Genomic DNA, 21,704 nt, shown 5'->3' with positions numbered 1-21,704 from the left:
TATCAAGAATGCATAGGTAAAAGCACCTTGGAAGTCATTGAAGGACAGTTTGGACTGCATGGCAGTGATATGCCTTTTAAGGGCTGGTAAGAAACTATGTTTAGCTTTTAAATTTAGCTTTTCAACCCCCTGGTATGGTTTTACAAAGCAGAGGCTGCATCACTGTTCCCCAAAATATCTTAACCACATCATGTTAGAAACGGAGCTTTACTACTTCACTTTGTTTCCTAGCTACCAACAATTTTTTTAGCTTAGTAGTAGAGATGAGCAGTGAAATTTGGCATTCAGACTGTGACTTCATAAAAGGCTTTAAAAAAATCTCATACATATCTATAAGTATATATATAGGTATATATACACACACACACATCTGTAACAATTACAGTTACTTGCATAGCGATTTTTTTCAGAAATGTTTCAATATCCTGGATGCCCACTCATTCCTGCCCCGCAGCCCCCCCGCCAGCCCAACCCCAGCCCCCCGGCTCTGCCCTACACCCCTTTCCCAACCCCAGCCCCATCTGCTGTTGGAACACTCTCTCTTCTCTCCTCTCACCCTTCCCAGCTCTACCAGTCCCTTTACATTCATCACATTAAAGAAAACATTTCATGGTCATCTCTTTTATCTCCTTCAGTGAACAGTTAATCAGAAAAAATGCTTTCATGTTGCTAAATCAGGGCCAGTGGGCAAAGCCAGGCTGACAAGAGACATTTTCCTCTGCCACTAACCTGGGCTAAATAGTATTAATTACAGAGGCTGGGCTTTGATTGCTGGAGTGTGGTGGGGCTGGGGAGAGCTCTCTCCTCCCCCTTCCCTCCCTCCCTCCACAGACCCAGACTGCACCTCCCTTACCTGCCTGCCCTTTGCCGGCATCTCCATCCCATGCCACGGCAGGACTGCAAGTGGGAGCCACTAAGTCTTCATCTGGGCTGCTCAGGCAGCATCTCTGGGAGAGTCAGGTCCCTGGGCTGGAGGTCAGGGACATGCCTCTGGCCCAACTGGGTGGTTGGGTTATCTCTGTCCATGCCTGCCCCATGCGATGCTTTTTTAAGGGCAGGGACTGCTTCTTTCTACGTGTTTCGGAGAACCTGAGAGAAAGGCTGGTAGGCAACCTAAGAGACATCACCCCATCCAGTGTTTCTCAGCCTGGGGTCTGTGGGCCACAAGTGGTCTGTCAGATGTTAAAGGGACTGCACAGTGACTGCAGAAAATTTTTGGAGACGGACACATCCATTCTCACACGTTACCAGAAAAGGAGCAAAGACAACAGGCAGTAGCAGGCAAAGTGAGGTCTATGTGCTACAACTCAGCCCTCTGAGGGGTGGTTCAAAGGTGCTTATTGCTATTTCAAAGAAAGAAAGGTCAAGAAACACCAGGCCAGTCCAGCCCTGCAGAAATGGGTGGTCCCCATCTCTGCACATCTTCATGGGAATTATGAAGAAACGAGAGCTAGACATGTCCCAAAGGTTTCACTCCAGTCTCACAGAGTCATAGAGTCATAGAACTGTCTAGGTTGGAAGGGACCTTTCAGATCATCTAATCCATCTGGCTTCCACAGGCTTACCTGCCTCCTGAGTTGATGCTTTGCTCTACCCTGTTCAAGCACAGGGAGAAGCAGAAGCAGTAGATCTATTTCCTTTTGCCCCAGTCCACACTTTTTGTTCTTCTGTGTGCTCCTCCCAAGGACACACGGACCTGGTCTTTCCAGACAACAACAACAGGTTGGATTCTCCACTGGGGTAAATCAAGACAGGGCCTTGGAGGTCTGCTGTCACAGTGTAAGCACTTAACCTTATTTGCTCTGAAGAGCAAAGAATTGGAGAATTGGGAAAACATCTAGAGTGGTCAGGGCCCAGCAACCAAAGTCAGCTAAACCTTGATATACCAGTAGTTTGCATGGATCCAGCTGATCAAGTCAGGTTTACTCCAAGTTCTATGGGAATGGGGCCCTTTGAACTATTTGGATCTCTAGAGCAAAAGTCCTCAGGCTTGTCAATAGCTTCATTCACACCTTCAAATTAAAGTGCAGCACTTACAGGATGAAATACACAAGTAGAGAACCCAACCAGGTAGTTGTCCCCATGCTATTCTTTTTAATATTTCAATGTATTTTAAGCTGACACTGCTGCCCTTACAGAATCAGTACAGCAGTTACATGCAAAGCACTGGAAGAGCTGTTGAAGAGGCAGAAATTGGCATTTTGATGGCTAGGAGGGCAGTAAAGAGCCTAGGGGATAAGCACATTCTAAGCCAACATGCAGTAGCGAAGAAAGCCAAGGCTTGGGTTGCTGTTGCTGAGTTTAGAGTTAACAGGCTCTTGATAGGAATGACAGTTCAGGGCCCTTGTTGCAGCATACTTCAGACCACAAACAATACAGTTGCATCTTTTTGTATTAGCCTCAAGTATTTAGGGCTCTCTTCATTGCCAGAAAGATGCAAAACTTTTCTTCTTTCTTTTTTACAGTGAAAATGTAGAAGATAAGAATGGCCAGTCTGGATCAAATTAAGCCTCCATCTAACCCAGCGTTTTCTGGTGGGCTGGTTTTGGTTGCTTCTGAGAGAAAGGCAAGAAGCTTTGCAGCAGTGGGATAATGTGCTTGCCAAAAGAATTTCTCCCTTAGAAGTTGTCTCCTTGCTTAGAAGTTGTCTTCTGCCTTGAGGCAGGATGGTTTATGTCCAAAGCTACTTGATTTGACTTTGTTCTTTGTTTGTTTTCAGTTCTTCAGGCTGTCACTGTGAATAATGGGTCTTTGGTGCTAGAACACAATTCTCAGACAAATATTGGCTTCCATGGTAAATTCCAGGGCTGCTGAATTGCAGAATAAATCTTACCTTCATTGAGTATGTGGCTGGTGTCTTTAAGGAAGGTACACGGTGCCGGTATGGGAGCTCCCTGTCAGTCCACGGAAAGTCATAATTCCTCACTGAAGTCCTGCATGTGGAGGGCCAGGCCATCCTCCAGCCTGAGCAATGTGCCAGGCCTGCCTGAAGCTCTCCTGAGATCCACACTTGGGAGTCTGCTGCCACATGGTGGCATCCACTCTCTCTTCCTGGCCCTTGGAATCCCTCCTTGGCTTCCAAGAGGTGGCATGTGTGGGAAGAGTGCTTCTGAGCTCTGCATTGTAACTAGCCCACCAAATTTCCAAGGCCCCATTCTGGAACTGCTAGGAGCTTTTCCAAGAGCCTTATTTCCTGTTTGGAGCTACACAAAAGCATCATGGATGTTGGCAAAAATTCTGAGAGGCTCTCCGGTGCCAGGGGTAGGACTCAGTGGGTAGGACTTACAAGTGAAAGGCCTTTACCAAACCTGATGGCACTTAGGTATTTTCACCAAGGTCTGCTTGCATTTCTGCAGTGCAGCAGCTGCAAGGGCAGCACCAGGCAGGAGACGAAACTGTTGAGATCATTCCTGTTCCTGACAGAGACTGGAAAGCAGAAAGTCACAAGAGCTGGTGGAGAGCATCAGCCTCTCTGCCTGTGTCCAGCACTGTGAGTTTTCAATGCTGTATTTCACTTCTTGAGGTCACAGGTTGCTTTGCCCTGGTCAGGCAGCTGTGCGCTGCTCAGAGAAGATACATTTACAAGAACCACTGCTCAGAACAAGGCTGGCTGGTTCCTTCCAGATGGGTGATGGCTCCTGTGGGTGGAAAACCCATGGGAAATGCTCTGGGGCCACCTTTGCTTTGGAGGCTGTGAGGCAGCATGCTCAGAGCCTGCTGTTCCCACCATGCTGCTGTGTACAGTGCTGGAGATGGCAGCTTTATTCAGCAGGCTTGCCTGGCTGGGAAACGCAAGGAGCCATCCAGCCAAAGAGGGCGGTGGCAAGGCGATGGACCTGCCCAATGGTTCACCTAGGTAGGGACCACTTGGTTTGCAAAGGACTGTGGGGAAACCTGGCTCAAACCAACAATGCCCAGAGTCTGGAGAGAGGACTGACATCTGGAGTTGATGGCGTTCCTGCTCTCAAGTCAAGTCAAGTCAAAGTTGAAGTCCATCCAGCAGCAGCTCCTGGATGCAGGAAAAATACAAATTCTGTGAGGATGGTGAGTTACCATGGACTTTCTTCCCACCCCATCACAGCCCATGCCCAGTGGCAAAAGCTGCACCTCTTTCCTCTTCCAGCTTGCCCTTTCTGTGGTCCTCTGGCAGCAAGAATAATGCAGGGCAGCATGCTAAGCTCCACCTGGGAAGAGCGACGCAGGATGGGCACAGTGATACCAGGAGGAGTAAAACATGAGAATAAGGATGGGGAGATGTGACCCCCAGGGAAGGAGAGGGCCTGTGAAAGAAACAGAGTGGGGAGGGGGAAAGGAATAAGGGCGCTGTGGGCAACATATTAGGAAATGCTGTGCCATGGTGAGATCTTATGTTGGCAGGACACTGCTGCCCAGAGGCATTTAGTACTCAGCCGTGCAGAGCAGGGATTGGAGAGAGCATCTCTCTAGTGGACCAAGGGGACATCTTCATGACAAATAACAGAGCTGCCCCATCTCCTGCCTCTGCTGTTTCTCAGCTGCCAGAGCTGTAGGGGAGGAAGGGGTGGCCAAGGAAGGCAATTTTGTAAATGTTGGGACAAAATAAGCAACAAAGCTGTTGCAAGCTCAGCCACTGTCATTCCATACGGTTTGATGTCCTGTGGCAGTACGTGCAGACAGGGGGGAGGCTTTGAGATCATCAGAATCCAGCTGTTGAGCGTGCAGGCCCCCAGGAAGAGCCCTGGGTCCATGCCACAGCCTGTGTGGCTGCAAACAGACCTCTTGGGCTGTGCCTCTTCCTTGCCTAACAGAGACTGGCTAACCCTCTATCCCAGATCCTCCCTCCTCATCTCTTCTCTGCCCTCGCTGCATCTTGTTTCATGGAAGAGGATTCACTGTGTGGGACAGAGGCTACGTCTGTGCCCTGGGGGGTCCTTCTCTGCCTGGGAGACCTCAGATACTGGGGTAACTGGCCTAGGTAATTAATAGCAGCGAAAGGTGCTGGAGAAGTGCTAGAGCTGATTACATGCGCCACAGCAGAGGCTCTGGGTGAACAGATCAAAGAGCGTCTCCCTTTCATCTCGCTGCTCTGAGCAGACGGCTCTGAAGCGTCTCTTCCAAGGACAATACGAGGGAGAACTCTAATAACCTTACAGTGTGGAGCCCTGCCAGCGCTCCCAGCGCCCGCTCTGGCGGCGGCTAAAGGGGCGCCTTCTCCGCTTCCACCCTAATTGCCCTTAATTGGCTCCTGCCTTCTGGCAGCAGAATGGCAAGGGCTCTCCAAGGATCGCTGCGCCAGAGTGACAACGTTTGGAGAAGGATCGCCCGCCTCTGCCTTGCCCCACCTCCCTCCCGCTCCCTCCCACCCACCAGAGCCATGCAATAACCTTCCCCAGGGTGAGAAAACGTGCCTGGCGTTTTCTTTACAGACCCTGCTCCCTGCTTCTCTGGGGGGGCTTTGCAGGGCAGCCAGGGCAGGGGAGGGGTGCAACAGTGTGTCTCCCAAACCCAGCATGGTGGCACAGGGCTGAGGGGGATGTAAGTGTTGTCCTTCATAAAGCTCTGAGCCCGTCTTGCCCAAGAGGTGTGTGTTGGCACAAAGAGCCTGCTCTGCTGCTTGCCAGGGCTGTGGATGCAGGTGAGCGGAGCTTTGAGGTCCCCCACGCAGAACCAGCGTCCTGAGGGACTTACATCCCACACAAAATCCCACTTTCTGTAGGGACACGAGCGTACTGTCCCAGGGCAGCCAGGCAGGAGTGGGGCTGTATCCCAGGGTGATCTCCGTGCTATGAGACCTGCACTGTTATCCTGGGGGAGCGGAGGGGAGGTGGGGAGGACTCCTCCCTGCCGTCCCCTCCATGTCCCAGCACTGGATGAGGGCACGCAGAGTGGAGGGCCCCCGCTGCCCCACTGCCCCGGGAAGGGTTCTGCAGGACATGCTGGCCCTCAGCGTGTCTGGCTCTGGTTTCCTGCAGCAGACTTCCCCGTGCTTCCCCCTCTCCGCTTGACAGCCGTTCCCCTGTGTCAACAGGAGGGTGGGAAGCCACAACACGAAAAGCACCTTGTAGCCCCGACCAGTCACGTCCCCACCGGCCTGCCTCCCCGCTCCTGCTCCCCGCCGGGACAAACCCTTGCTGCAGCAGCAAAATATAGCTGAGCATCATCCCAGCCCCTCGTGGTTACCCGCATCCCGGCCGGGGCCAGCCTCGGCAAGCGGTGGGCATCACGTGAGGGACACGCTCAGCGGCGAGCTGGCAGGGTCACGGGAAGGCAAACACGACACAAATCCAATTCTGATGGAGGGAGCTGCCATGTCTTTCCCGCTGAGGTTATTTTTAAACTGTTTATCAAAGGCTTGCTGCTCTTGGCAGCCGGGTGGGGGGCTATTTTTGGATGCCTGCTTCACCTCTCCTCAGAGATGGGCTGGCATTGGCTCATCCCTTCTTTTGCCTGGCACCCTCAGACCTCCCGTGGTCTCTGAGACTTGCCCCGCTAAGGTCACCGCCGCATGCTCACTCACATGCAGAGGGACTTTCTAAGCAGGAGGTCTGAGCTCAGGCACAGTCTTATAATTAGTCCTTATTAGCAAAACTCCTCTCATCCTTTCCTGCTATCGGTGGTGACACAGCTGCTTGGGTGTGGGCAAAATACACTCTTTTGCCTGCCATTGTCCCTCGGGGTGGGGACATTTGTCCTGACCTAAGCCTGGCACTCTGGAACTTTGCATTCAAGTGATGTCTCTGCTACTGCTTCCATGTCACCTTGCCCATCTAGAAGAGCAAGGCCATATTTCCCTACTCCACTGGGTTGCTGTGACAAGTAATTGGGGCAGGCTGACTGCAAATTCATCAGTGTCCTCCCAGAGCCACTTATCTGTGGATGAGTGAAGGACATGACAAGTTGCACTGAGATGCACTGCTGGGAAAGGTGGTTTGGTAAGGTGGGGCTCAAAGCAAGTGCAGGGAGACAATAGGGGTGCGTGGAAGCGCAGCAACTGTGTGTTGGAAATGCAGACTGGACATGACAAGTTGCACTGAGATGCACTGCTGGGAAAGGTGGTTTGGTAAGGTGGGGCTCAAAGCAAGTGCAGGGAGACAATAGGGGTGCGTGGAAGCGCAGCAACTGTGTGTTGGAAATGGCATTACAAAGTAAGCTATCAGGCTCTAAGGTTAATAAGAGGCTGCCTGAGCCTTGACTGTGTAGAATAAAATCAGTCCTTAAAAGAAGCTCACTGGCACGGTGCTTGGCCCTGACATAGTTATCCACAGAAGCCCGAACGAATGACTGGTCTCCTTACCCTCAGTCAGGAGTACAGGTTGAGATACTCTGGGCTGACATAAAGAAATCAGCACTGTCCACACTGCCCTGGTGGTACCAGGGGAAAAGTCTTGGAGAAGTTTTCCAAGAACATCAACAAATTCAGGGATTTCCTTTTGCTAACAAAGTTCAAATCTTCTGCTGAAGGAAGATTTTCTACATGCAAATATGAATTTGGAGAGCCAAAGGTATGTGCAGGCCAGGAGAATCTCCTCCAGGAATGAGGACAGAAGAGGCCAGTGCTAGCATGTGCAAGATTTGGACTCAAAGGAGATGGGCATGTCTTTTCTTACAGGAAGGAACTGGATGAAAAGGTGAAAACCACTTTCCTTCAAAACTGGCAGGGCTGGCTGGGTATCCTTCAAGCTATGGGAGTATACACAACTGTACTCTCCAGCCCCAAGACTTAAGAGGGAGACAGATTTCTCTGAAAGAAGAGACTGGTGGGAATCTAAAAGCCCCATTGTCACACACACGGGAGAAAATGAGGGTGAGCCCATTGTCATCTGTGACAACAACCACCCAGTCAGCCCTGTGGCCTAGCTGGTCCATGGACAAGACAGTAAGAAGGATGATAATGCTGGGGGTGGCAGATCAACAGCAAAGAGCTCAGGGAGAAAATCCTTGGGGTAAACCAAGGGGTAAATGCCAGAGGAGAAACGTGGATGAGGGAAGAGAGACGCACCTCCTTGTTGAGGGCACATAGCTATATCCAACAGCACCCACAAGTGATGGTGTGCATGTAAGACAAGGCAATGTGTCTGAGAAACACAGTTGTTCATATTTCTAAGCAAGCTAGGAATAAAATGGGCAGGATCACTTCCCAGCTCCTGCAGACATGCATCAGGGGAGGTGTAGCCAGCATGTAGCTGGCTGCAGGAGCCAGCGCTGCAAGCATGGCCAGGGCAAACCTGCTGGGGAGGACGTGCTTGTGGAGTGAGTCCCTTGAGTGCACTGAGGCTGCTGGCAGGAGAAAGCATTGCTGGCATGGGGTCTCGCTGAGGCAAGTTGCCCCCTGACATCTGTGGGCATGTGGATGTGAGCAGACATTCCCGTGGTGAGTAAAGGTTATGCCATGTCGCACACTCAGACAGGCACGTCCACCATGAGAGGGTCCAAAGGAAAAATCACGCCCCTGGCCCTTCCTCTTACTAACGGGGAGGGAGTAACTATGAACAGAAGGATGATTGGGAAGTCTAGGGCAGTGACCACGAGAATCTGGAGCCTGCCTGGATGAGGGATGAGTTCACTGTTGTCAGTTAGAGACCTCAAGAGGCCTGACTTTTTGGAAGTGGAAAAAAAGGAAAAAAAAGAAAAAAAATACAATGTCAAATGTGCTGTTTCTCACAGGTTAATGAAAGGAAAACTCATCCTGTCACTCTATAGATCTTCCTCAAACCTGGAGTCAGAGCCCGTCTGACTGCCTTCTGCCCTTGGCCACCTACCAAAGACAGATGGAGAAAAATGCATCAGAGGGCTTTGCACAGCACTATGGCCAAGAGTCTGCTGCAGGACCTTTGCCTCTCTTGGGGCATGACAATACAGGAGCAGGTTTCCCTGATATCAGTGCAAAGACCTCAGGCTGGAAAAGCCCTGGGTTAGAAAGCTGGAGGAGAAAAGACTTGGTGCAAGCTATAAAAGAGACAGCCATTTGAGGAACAGTTGGAAGATGGACGTCATCTTGGACATCACAGCGAACACTATCAGACATGAATGCAAACAACCCCTACACACTGTTATTGTCTGGAAGGGTCCTAGTGTCTCCAAACCTAGAGAGGTCCCTTTTTTCCTTTCCTCCACCCTCTACTCTGTTCATACCAGACAACACATATGCCCTGCAAGCTTCATCTGACAGTACTTGTGCCACAGAGCTTCTCGTCACCAGCCACCGCCATGTTTTGTTCAGCCTCCTGACAGGCTCACCTTCTAGCCCAAAGCCTGGGCCAGGCCACCACAGAATCACAGAATGGTAGGGATTGGAAGTGACCTTTGGAGATCATCTAGTCCAACTCCTTTGCTAAAGCAGGTTCACCTAGAGCAGATTGCACAGTATCATGACCAGTTGGGTTTTGAATATCTCCAGAGAAGGAGATTCCACAACCTCTCTGGGCAGCCTGTTCCAGTGCTCTGCCACTCTCAAAGTAAAGAAGTTTTTCCTCATGTTCAGATGGAACTTCCTGTGTTCCAGCTTGTGCCCGTTGCCACTTGTCCTTTCGGTGGGCACCACTGAAAAGAGTCTGGCGCCATCCTCTTGACACCTGCCCTTTAGATACTTAGAAGCATTGATGAGATCCCCCCTCGGTCTTCTCTTCTCCAGGCTAAACAGACCCAGCCCTGCGTGTGGCTGCAGAACCCTGAGGTGGCACAGGGAAGGAGGAGCAGTGATGGCTTAGTTCATGTAGGAGAGTGCCAGGGGTCCCAGCCCCACCTGGCAGCAGTACCCCTCTGCTTGGGGTAGCGGGAGCAGGGACCAAGACACGCTCCCAGGAACAGCAGCTGCTCTGCGAGCGCTGCCTCCCCACGGGGGACGTGCTGCCCGCCTGGCACCGAGACCGTCCTCTCCTCCTTTGTGGCAGGAAACAAAGAGCAGAGGGAGGGAAGGAAGTGACTTCTCTGGAAGCGATTGTGGCGGCGGGATGAGCCCCCATCTCTTTCCAAACAGACGGAGGAGCGAGGCCCCCAGCCCTTCTCCCGTCCCCTCTTGCCTCCCATTCACTGCTGGCACCCTCGCTTTCTCCCCCCCTCTCCCTTGCCTTCTGCAGCCTGTGAAACTGGGAGAAAGGAAAAAAAGAAGGGAAAAAAAAAAAAAGAAAAGAGACAGAAAGAGAGAGGGAGAGGGAGGAAGCGGATCCGGGGCACTGTCTGGCAGGCAGACAAGGAGCGCGGCAGGGGCGGCTGGGAGCCCAGGACACTCGGCCGCTGCCAGGGCCTTCTGGGCTGCGGGGCATGTACGTGCGGTCAGCAACGTGCGAGCTGGTGTGTGCCGGGCCCGGCAGGCACGCGCGGCTGGCAGCCTGCGTGCCCCTCAGCTGAGGCTCCCAGCGGGCAGCCCCCACCTCCTGGCAGCCGGCCGGGTGGCTGATGGGCGACCGGCTTATCACCCCGGCCCCCCGGGCAGCACGTGCCACCACGCACATCCCCGGTGACCCCTCCGGTGCCGTCCAGGTGGTCACAAGTTTCCCAGCAGGTGGGTGTGCTTTTCTGTCATCCCAGCCCGCCTGCCATTTTTGACCTGAGAAAGAGAAGCCGTGAGCTGCTCCATCCCAAGGCCACGTGCCCCCTCCCGCAGGCAATGCCATGCTGGGGATCACGCTGCCGCGGCTCTCCTCTGCCTGTGTCAGCAGTTTCGGAGCAGTTCCCAGCCCAGCACGGCTCCCGTGCCCTTGAGGAGTCAGCAGAGCACCGAGGCTCCCACTCTTCCTCCCTCCCTCAACCCCCTGCTGCCTGGCACCCCTCTCTGGGGGCATCCTGCCCTGCTCCCACTTCTCACCCACCAACTCGGGAGCAAAAAGAGGTCTCACTGGCACCCCCCGCTCCAAAATGTCTCCCCAGATGCACCCAAAAGCCACATTGCACACTCAGACACACTTTCCCTTACATTAATATTAAATTCACACGGAAGGGAAGGGAAGGGAAGGGAAGGGAAGGGAAGGGAAGGGCAGACACAGAGGAGCATTTTATAGGACGTAGTTTCTTTGTGTGCACCTCTGTGCATTATATCATGGGCCAGCTGGGAGTTAACTAAGTCTTAGTCTCCTTCTCTTCCTGATCTCCTGAAAATGAATGAGGTTTCCAGCTGTTTTGGAGACCGGAGAGCAGTCTCCAGAGCTGAGGTGTGCTGAACCCATGAGTCAGCAGCTGTTGGTAACGGTTACACACACGTGGGAGACACTGCTGGGGTAGGAAAGTCCCTGTAATATCATGCACTGGACAATAGGCACGTAGTAAGTTGGCTACTCAAACCCATCCTTGGCGAGACTGAGAATATATCAACACCGCAACCAAGGTGTCCCTACGTCCTGGAGAGCACGTACTCCTTCAGCTCACTGGGGAAGCAGCAGCATTGCAGCTATGCAGGGATAGAACCTGCAGCAGCCTCTGTGGGTCACAGCTCTCGTGCCAGTGGCTGCCTTTCATTGTCATCCGCCTTTGCTCACTTTTGGTATATCCCACCCATTTCAACTGCTCCTTGCAGAAAAGCAGACCCACTGAAATCCTCTGAGTGAGATGTTCACCCCATAGCAGATAACCCCAAGGGGAAGTGGTAGCACCTGTGATGCTCCTGGGTGGCAGGTGACCTCCTTGGCTGGGTGTCCCTTGCAGAACAGCCCAGTGCAGCACTGCTGGAGAGTCCCAGCCCTTTGCGTGGGAAACATGAAAAGGGCCGTGGGCAGGGAGAGGCAAATGTCATGGGGAGGCAGGAACACCAGCTTTCGAGCCAACACCAGTTGTTCTTGTAAATATTTTATTCATTTCTCAGTTATTCACTGTAGCAGGCCACTATCTAGCCTCTGGCTATCAGAGGGCAAAAGCACTGAGGAGCGTTAAGCGCATAAGCAGGCCTGACACGTAACAACTGCTGCGGGAAGGAAGGCAGCACTTCTCATCTTCATGTCCTTCCTGCAGGTTGCTAACCCAGGCCCAGGCCCCCAGCTCTGTCCCCGCCCCTCGCTCCTGCCCTGCAGCCTGCCTGAAGGCTGTTTAACACATCGTATATACAGCAAATTTGTAATTTTTTTCTCCCAATCACAGCAAAAAGTTAATTTTCCTTCTGGGCGGTGCCAAATAATAATCCAGGTTTCCTGAAGCAGGTGAGCAATTACGTATCTATAAAACTGGATGAAGCTAGATTGGAGATGGGTTGCCATCACATTTCCTTAAACAAAGGAGGGAGATGAGGCAGATCTAATCACATCCTTCATTCAGCCCATCCTGCAAACTCCCTTTGCCATGTTCAGCGAGGGAAGGTGAGCCTTTGATCCAGGTGGCCTGAGCTGAGCAGCTAAGATGGGTAGAGATGCAAACAGAGTCCAAGCCTCTGGGTCCAAACCAACCTTAGAGAGCTCTCCAAACGTGGGGGCTGTTCAGTACTGTGCTTCTGGTTGAAAGGCATCTTGGCCTGTTGGCCAAGGCATAGCAAGGTCCAGCAAAAGCATGTTGGACTTCGTTTCAGACTGCCGGGCACAGCACTGGGGTGATGTGACAACCTCTTTGCCACCATGGGGCTAAGAGAAAGGCCCTGCTCTCCCATACAGCTCTGCCCATCCGCTGCCAGGTGCCAGCATTTCCTTCCTCAGCTTCTTCATCACAAAGGGCATGACCAGGTGGTCTCAGAGCCTGTGGCAGCAGCAGCAGAGGAGGCCGGAAGTTCCCAGTCCAATTTGCAAGAGCCTGTGGCACATGGGCAAGACTGGCTGCTGCGGAGACCTATTTGTGGTGTCTGTGGATCAAATTCAGCAGGGCACTGGTGAGACAGGAAAGCAGAACTATGGAGAACCTGCCCTCCAGTGTTCTCCATGACCTCTTTGTTTGACAGTTTTGTTCTTTCTGCCATTGATGGCAGAAAAGGTGGGTGCTTACACCAAGTGGATGTCAGAGGAGGGTTGGTTCTCCCTTTCTGCTTCTTGAAGCCAGTCGGACATAACTCCACTGGGACCATTATACCTGAAGGCAAGTGAGGGAAGCCAGGTCTTGCTGACAACACAGCAAAAGGATATGCAAAAGATGCCAAGCTTGTCAGTCCAGCCAGGTGGCGAGGGTAGATCCCCACCTACTGCCAGCTATGGCAGCTTCCCCTAACACCAGCAGCCCTTTAGCAGGCACAGACCCTCCCCAGGGCAGTGCTGCTGGAAGGCTCCTCTGTGTCATAGGAAATGGGAGCAGCAGCTTTTCTGACTGTGTCTGTGTGGAGACCTCAGCCAGGGTATTGTACTCCAGGCTTATCTCCCTCTCAGCTATTTTCCTGCTTTCCCCAGGGGCCCTGAGCTCTGCCAGGGCATTTCCCACCCTCACTCCCTGGAACCCTCTGTCTGCACACCAGCAGTGGTGTCCTCTCAGTGCCCCACTCTGGGCAAAGGTGGGGATGGCTGAATCCCATGGAGGGGGAGCTTTGTGCCGCTGGCAGGCTTCCCACCTGTCCTCCACCTATTCCTTGCCTTCCTACCAGCACCGCTCCAAACAGTAAGGAGAGAGCTTCTTCTGGGTATAACAGGGTGTATTAGGCTGAGGCTGCTTACTGGCCTGTCTGTCCAAATGCATGCCTCGAAAGCTTCTCCCGTGTCGGCCCATGCTTGTCCCTCTGCTGCCAACTTCAGGATGCCACACCTCTGCATTCACCACTTCATCCCAGAGGCACGCATGGTGAGGACCCCCATGTCTCTTCCCTGTCTCCTCCAGGGAAGCGAGCAGGTCACCTGGGGAGAGGAATAAGAGGGGCAAAAGAAGTAGCAGAGGGAGGAGATGGGATGAGTAGAAAGCAGGGGTGAAAAGCAAAAGAAGTGACAGGGTCAGGTAGGGGATGGGGCAGAAGGAAGAAGCTGAGTTAAGGGATAAACTGAAAGGACTAGAAGGCGTTGCTCAAAAGGAACTACAGGGGTTGTTTTAACTGAGAACCACTGGGACAGAGACTGCCTCCATCGTTGCCCAGCCTCTAGGCCTGGATCCCGAATGAGCAGCAAATTAATAGATGTGTGAATTCAAAACAGAGCTTAGAAGGGAGATGAATGGGTGGGAACTACCAGCATTCGGAAAACGGAGGAGACATCCAGACCCAGAAAGGCAAACATAGAAAGAAGCAGGAAACGCAAAAGCAGCCAGGTCTCAGTGCTGAAATCCCTAAAACAAGGAGGGAGAGTAAAGGAAATGATGAAGCCGAGCTGGCACACTAGGAAACAGCCTGTCCTTGTCATGTACCGCCAGCGCTGCTTTGGGGGAGCTTAGCACCAGAGCACTCCATTTGGGAAATGCCGCTCTGGAAATAGCCTGCTTGGTAGTGAGATCATTCATTCTTCTCGGCTGGAAACCTGACCCTGTCGCCAAACTTATTTTCCAGACTAGAAGCTGACGTTCATGGAAAACTTCGGCCCTGAGGTCCAAATAGTGAGATCTCGAGCTTGTCGGTGCTGGGGTTCAACACCTCAGCTGGCTGCACACCGATCTCAGAAGTGCCGCTGGCCTTGTTGCCAGCTGGCTGGTGGCTAGTCACTCTCCACACACTGTGACCAGCCCCGGCAGCCCGTGGGCTGGCTAACCTTGGGTTTGCATGGAGCGCCCATTGGATGGTCTTCAAACAGACTTACAGAGGCAAAAGCCTGGCAGTAAGTGGCAAGGGCGCAAGAGGGTGCAAATACCTGGTTTGATATTAGGTCTCCTGGCTGTTATTAAAGGGAGTTCATTCCTCCGGCAGCAGGAGGGGACATGCTTTTGGATGTCTTTTCTGGCTCCGAGCATCACATGAATGAGTGTGGATAAGTCAAACACTTTCAGTCATGGCTTTTGTCACGGAGTCATGATTCTGCCAAACCACCATCCAACTTCTGAGGTTTTGGGCGACTTCCACCATGCCATGCCGGGAACGTGAGCCATTGCCTTGGCAGGGCGTTCTCTCCCCTGGCTCTGCACTACCTGCCGTCCATGCTGCTTCGGCTGCTTTTCCATAAGCAGTCGGCCCCAATCCAAAGAAAACAGCAGCAGCGATGCCATGCCTTTGCAAGCGTCTGCAGGAAAGCCAGGCCTGCCGCAGGCGAGAAGCCTTCGTGGAGCTCAGGGGGAGGCTGGGCACACTCCAGGCCCTGTGCCCAATATTTGCCGTGACACCCGGATAATATTTGTGTGCAGCTGGCAGGTGCTCACCTCACTTTGGCCAGGGCTGCGTTTGAGTGTGTGGTGAAGGTGTGAATTATACCATTCCAGGCACTGCAGAGCACTTGAGGGACAGCCAGGGCTGCAGGCATCTCCCCTGCCTTCAGCCTTGGTTGCAGGCAAGCTCCTGTAAAGCCTTCGCCTCCCTCCCTTGCCCTCTCTACAAAAAGCACTGGTCTGGGGGGACAGGGCAGCCCCAGAAGCCACTTCACTGCCAGGCACCCCAGGGGGAACCAAGGGAGAGGCTCCCAAAGAGGAGCTGAATTTGGAGAGTCAGGAGACACGGGTTGGGAGGCTGGAGGGAACCAAAATGCCAGGTGTCCGGATGGAGGGGTGGCACCGCAGGGGGAGCGAGTCCCCGCTCCGCTCCCGCCGGCAGTGAATAACCATTATCCAGGCTGCCTACAAAGGCCGCTGGCTTGGGGCAGACGTGATGGCAGGCACAGCCTCGGCTGCCGCGCTGGTGGGAACCAGGCAGGAACCCTCCCGGCTGCCCCTGGGCTGGGCTCAGCTGCGCCCGCAGATTTGCATTGGCAGCGGGGTGGTGGGGAAGCTCGCCCGCCCCTCGCCCGCACGCTGCCAGCGTCCTGCCAGCCTTTCGCCTCTGTGAACTTTTTGTCTCCCGTGTGAAAGGGGAGCGTTTTTCAAAGGGATGGCTTAAACATTGGCATCTTAATTAGACGTGGGCAAATGGCACGAGGCGCCCTACCCCTGGCTCGGAAGCGCACCTTGGCCCATCCGCACCTCTCTCGCCTGTGGGCACCCTCCTCCTCCTCTGCCACCACCAGGTCCCTGGGGACATAGAATCATAGAATAACTGCCCAGGTTGAAAGGGGTCTTTCAGATCATCTAGTCCAACCACCAACCTAACTCTGACAAAAAACCATCACTAAACCAAGTCACTAAGCACTATGTCAACCCATCTTTTAAATACCTCCAGGGATGGTGCCTCAACCACTTCCCTGGGCAGCCCATCCCAAGGCTTAATAACCCTTTCCGTGTAAAATTTTGCTGGCCAAGCCCCTCAATCCACCCTGGAAGCCTGCAGCCCCTTGCCACCCCCAGCCCTGTCACGCACGGCTGGGTCAGTGCCCCCTCCATCCCCTCTCCCAGCCTCCTGCCGCTCTCCCAGCCCCAGGACCCTGCCCCCTCCCAGCCACCCCTCGCTCCTGACCCCAGTGTCACCTATAGCTGCAACGGCTATTCAGCCTATATCCATTACTAAGTGAAGAATCCTCTGTGAAGCGGCAAAAAAGCCCCGGCCGTACAATGCACCCGGAGTGAAAAGGGAAGGCTGTTAACACCACTTGGAAAGGGGCCTGCATTTGACAACAAACACAGCCAAGTTTCAAGCTCCTTGCTAATTAGTCTATTAGCTATATGAGCAGAGAAAGCCTCTCACCATCTAGTGCCGCTCACGCTCTCGCGCTTCAGCCCCGTCACCTCAGGAATCCCCTGCCCCGTCTCCGTGGCGCGGTGCTACGTAGGCATCACACCAGCGGCCGCCTGGCCACTCGCCTGCGCCGGGAAAGCCAGCCGGAGACGGTTCCTCGCCGCCAGTTTTCTCTAAGGGACAAAAGCTGCTAAAAAAAAAAAAAAAAAAAGCCAAAGCCCCAGGTGCTGCTGGGATGTGGGGCTGCGGAAGGAGAGGGCACCCTGCAGTAACCCACCGACCCGCACACCCATGGGATGGACCTCCCCAGCCTGACGGTGCTGGTGGGAACAGCCCTGTGAAGAAGGTGCTGGGGACAACCCGTCCCCCTGCCAAGCCCCACACCTCCTGGCCACCCTCGGGTGCCAGCGGAGCCAGCAGCCCAGGGAAGAGGTTGCTCCCTGGTGGGCCTTTGAGTGAGGAGCGAGCAAAACCACCGCTGTTGCCCCCAGAACGTGAAGCTGCACACCTCCGCACCCCCAGCCTTTTGGCACCTTCCTGGCAACCCAGCCAGCCAACCCAGCAGAGAGAGGCTCCCAGTGCTGCAGCAGCAGCAGAGGAGCATCTGTCCATCCATCAGTCCGTCCATCCATCCGTCCATGCATTTGTCCAGGGAATGGGTTAAACATCCAGTGCCCCACCCCACAAGGCCAGCCTGGGCTTCCAGGCATGGAAGGGAGAGGCTTACAGCTGGGGCTCATTACAGGCAGCCATAAAGAGGGTGGAGGCGCTTCCTCCCACACTGATCAGAGGAGCTTCGCAACTGTGTGCCCTGGAGCCAAGGGATGAGGTCCAGGGCTTGTTTACTGCCTCCTGTGAAACAGGGGAGTTTTGTCCACGCCAGGGAGAAAGCTGGCTGATCCCACCAAGAAGTGATGCGTTATGTGCTCCCCCAAAGTGATGGGACCACTCGATGACTATCACCCGGTCTGCTTTGGTTGACTTCTCCAAACCAGGAGAGCCTAATTTGGCTGGCCTGCCTTAGGATATTTGTTCATCTAATGTTCTCCCCACTGGAAGACAAGAGGGGATACTGTGCTCCCCAACATTTTACGGAGGGTATTCTGTTAACAGAGCCTGTTGACAAGCCATGGGGACAGAGGCACTTCTCCTGACTGAAAACACGGAGCTGCAGTGGCAAAAGGTCTAATTTGCTCCTGCACTGTGCAAAACTTGCAGAAACCAAGGGAAAAGAAGAGGCAGCCTTTCTGATTTGGCCACAGTGCACTGAGGGGTTGACACCAAAGTCTCCAGACACTGAGCTCAGTGCCTGCTCAGACAGACTGTCCAAAAGACTTGGAGATCTTGGAGAAATTTAACAAAAATCTTAAGGGATGCACTAATAGCAGAGGAACTAAGCAGCAGCCATTTTGTCCTAAGGATGGCATGTTGCCTGGCCATCAACAGATGAATGGAAACTCACACGCCAAGGGATGCCGGAAGCATGGCCTTTTCCCTTGGAACGACGGGGAGCTCCACATGAAAAATGGATGACTCACTCTCCCAAGCAACTCAGTCAGATGGGGAGGGGAGGAGGTCGTGGTACTCCTCCAAGCTCAGCTCCTGGAACAAACTTGCCATATACCAAAATGTGATGTTATCAGATGTTTGGCTGGTGTGGCTGGTCTCCCGGCTCCCTCAAGCAAAAGGCTCCCTCGAAGCCGTTCTGGATGGTGGAAATCAATAGTGTAGATGCAATCTGCTTTGGTTTTCAGTGAAAGCTGGGAATGTCTGGAGGGCCAGCTGTATCTTATGAAGGTTGCTATGATGGTCATGTACCTCTTCAGCAGAACTAAACCAACTGCTGGGGCAGTTTCATCTTGGCTGAACGGGAGAGCTGGAGAAGGTACTTTCCAAGAATCTGAGCTGTGTTATCCACTGTGACCTCTTTCTCCTCCCTGGCAAGTATAGGGAATTTTGTACTCCCTGAGGGATGGCCTTATCAAATGCTCTTGAGCTGTGATCTGAAGTCCTGGAGAAAACTATTCCCCTTGGTTTCATCCTGCACTGCTACACAGAGGCGATTCAGCCAAGGAGTTTGGAAGAATTAATTATTAATGGGTCATGAGATCACTGAGGTCACTCATCTGTGAAATCACTGAGGAGCAGAAAATGGATCATTGGCCTCAGGTCCTTGAAAATCATATAAACCTGTGGGGGATGTCTCTGCTCCAACCCTCATCTGCTCTTGACAGATATTTATACTGCAGTGGCCTCTCTCATCTCAGTGCTGTAATCCAGGCAACGGTCAGCCCTTTCATTGCCAATGCTGCCTTTAGTGCATGCGGTGGGTTGGCTTTTCTGTGTTAGTGGGGCTTAGGATCTAGTTTTTCCATGCAGCCTCCACCCAGCCCCTGTGAGCGTGCTTACCCTCTGGCAGAGGCAGCCATTTGCTTAAGCCAACCTCCACTGAGCATTTGGGTTTGAAGGGCCAATTTGTATCCTTCAGCACGGGGCTGAACCAGCACAGCCGTAAGAGAATTTCCCGTACAGACTATGGCACTGGTATGTGTGAAAAGGAAGGTGGCTTAGGCTGGATGTGAACAGCCTTCTGCAGCAGTCTAGCATGTCTCTGCAGGACTCCTGTGGGTTCACTTTCCCACTGAACCCCTGGAGGACTCATCAGCTTCAGTGTGTTCTCCTCCTGAAGGATTGCTGCGAGGTCTAGTGGAATCTAGGCCCTCTTTCTCCTGCCAGCATGAAAGCTCATTCAAGGATTGATGTTTACTCCATGCTTGCAGCTTACCCTGGACTAGTGGTTTAACTTCAGCTGCAACGAAGTGTAGACTTCATCCACCACTTCCGTAAACCTTTACTTGTTATCTAGCCAGCACTGGACAAAGGATCCATTCAAGAAGTCTTCTCATCTGATCGTTGTAGGCAGGAATGATGTAATGAGCCTTTACAGTTGAGCCCCAGTTCTGCAGAGTTAGGAGCCTCCACAATCCAATTAAACCACTGCATTTCTCAGCAAGAAGCAATAGCAGCCTGCTGTCCTCCATCAGATGAAGGGTAGAGTTGTCTGAATAGTGGGTTAAGCTTCACCTGAGCGTTTGACAGGTTGGTGGTGATGTGCCCTGTATCCTGCAAGGCTACCCACTTTTTGAAATGGGGAATATGGTGCGGTGTCTGGACAACATGGCAATGTGAGGAGAATCACTCTTTTGTGATTTTCAGTGATGCCCTTCTTGTCAGTCTGCAAAGACCAACTCATTCCTGGAACTGCATGGCTGTGCCTTACCATGTAATGGTGCATAACCAAAACCTGGGCACCTAGACATATCTCCGCCAAGGAGGGATACCACTGTCTAACCAGGCCTGACAGGTGTTTATAGCACCTTGGTTTTGGAATTACTAGAGGCGGAGATTGTGTGATCTCTGTAAGGCACTCTGTCTTAAGAGGACAGGACAGCTCTTAAGGACCTGAAAAGATTTTCTGGATGTTGAACCTTATGTCTCCTGGAGATGGAAAACAATCTATTGTGTTTCTTTTTCAGACACTTTTTACAAATCTGAAGGTGGTTATGTTTTCCCTTTCCTCTTCTCCTAATCAGACTAAGCAAATGCAGTTCTTTCAACCTGTACTCATAGGTCATGGTTACTGGGCTGCTGATTGTCTTCCATGGACTGTAATAGGTATAAGATTTTCTTCAACTGCATTGCCCAAAACTCGATATATCCAGAAAGTATGAGGCTTTCCTAATGCTGCATGAAGTGGAATGATTGCAGCACACATGGTGCACACGGCACTCTTGTTTATATAGCCTAGTAGGGATGTTTGCTTTTCTTCACATCTGTGTATTGTCAAGTCACTCAGCAATGACACCCACCACCACAATGACACCCGTGTCCTTTAATGAAGGCCTTGCTGGCCCCTTGTATATGCGTATAGCAGATTATCCTGCTAAGAGCTGTGGCTTGCATTTGCCCTTATGAATTGCATCCTGTTTATATCCATTTCACCAATGTCAAAATCTGCTTGAACTCCCATCCTGATCTCCAAAGTGCCTGCAACCACCATGGGACCAACTGGCAGCAAACGTAATATGCATCTTTGAGACCAACACCCAGGCTGATTGTGCAAAGAGCTCATAGCATTTGCACCAGCAGACATCTTCCTCATCTCCTTGCCCTCCAACCCCGCTGTAGAAGGAAATCAGGTAGTTGCCAAATCTGTGCTATTACTTCTCACCTTGTTATCATGCTCAATCTTACAAACAGGGCATCTGCTCCAGGGCCCTTGCCAGTGCTGAAGGCAGCCTGGCAGGTCCACAGTCCTGTAGCTCCATCTCCATTCCTTTAAGAACAGGTACTATCCCTCTGCCTTCTCTCCCTAGCCATCTGAAACCACACCTCTTCTTCGTAAGATAATTACTACCAGATTTGAGACCGTTTCAGCCAGGATTTCAGCAGGGCCAGCTAATCCAAAAGGAAGGGAGAGACTCATCTGAGGTCAGTGGTGAAACGACAAGGGAAGCGATGTCTCTACCCTGGCCAGAGGACATGTGGCTCGAACCCCTCTGCCCGGCTCAGGGAGCCCGCAGGTGCAAGTCCAGCACCTCTTGCAGCCTGAGGAGGGTACGTGAGCCTGGAGACAGCATCCTGCAGCATCTGGCCTGTTTACATAGCAGGGAGCTTTTGTTAACATCAGGAGGTTGGCCAATGAAGGGAAATTTTACAATTGCTCCACACAGCTCTGTTGACTCAAAAGGAAGAGTTAGCTTCAAAGCAAAACAGGCTCCACGTAGCCAGGCTCACGTAGTCCAGCCAGCTGCACAATGAGGCGTTTGAGCGGAGGGGTGGGAGGCTGCTGGATGGATGCACAACATTCACACGGGGCAGATAGCGGCTCTCGCTCGGCAGCTGGCAAACCGGCAGCTCCCGGGAGCCAGAGAGCGCCCTGGGAAAGGGGCAGGCAGCGGGGGAGACAAAGGCTGCTGGGAGGCTGCGGGTGCGATGCTGACATCCTCTCCATCGGGCAGGAGCTGGCAGCTGCCTCTGGGTACCCGGGAAGGGACGGGGGACACACGGGCCACTGAGTTCCCAGGCCCCTTGGGGGATGCGACAGTGGGGGCACAAAAGTGCAGTTCTGCGCATCAGTGAGGGGGGCTGCCCCAGC

General features: G+C 52.8%; 1 protein-coding gene across 7 annotated transcripts in view; it reads right to left on the bottom strand.

Annotated features, from left to right (window-relative positions):
- Positions 1 to 2,169: 2,169 nt before the first annotated feature.
- The window catches only part of LOC106892877, a 43,356-nt gene continuing 23,821 nt past the window's right edge, over positions 2,170 to 21,704 (bottom strand). Inside the window, exons 2-4 of one of the 7 annotated variants that reach the window (XM_014950450.1) lie at positions 13,530 to 13,706; positions 12,874 to 12,987; positions 11,777 to 12,757 (exon numbers count right to left, since the gene is read on the bottom strand). In XM_014950450.1, coding sequence (XP_014805936.1) covers positions 12,747 to 12,757; positions 12,874 to 12,987; positions 13,530 to 13,706 — 302 coding nt within the window. In that variant the 3' untranslated portion in view covers positions 11,777 to 12,746. Of the gene's footprint in view, positions 4,010 to 11,776; positions 13,707 to 16,555; positions 16,722 to 21,704 lie in introns of those variants that run through there. The other 6 variants (XR_001412944.1, XR_001412943.1, XM_014950448.1 and 3 more) reach the window with 6 other exon arrangements.

This window comes from Calidris pugnax, unplaced genomic scaffold, assembly GCF_001431845.1.
Source record: "Calidris pugnax isolate Ruff unplaced genomic scaffold, ASM143184v1 scaffold24, whole genome shotgun sequence".
In the NCBI taxonomy this organism is placed as follows: domain Eukaryota; kingdom Metazoa; phylum Chordata; class Aves; order Charadriiformes; family Scolopacidae; genus Calidris; species Calidris pugnax.
The sequence above is the reverse complement of the archived record's forward strand: the minus strand, read 5'-3'. Positions and strand labels throughout refer to the sequence as shown.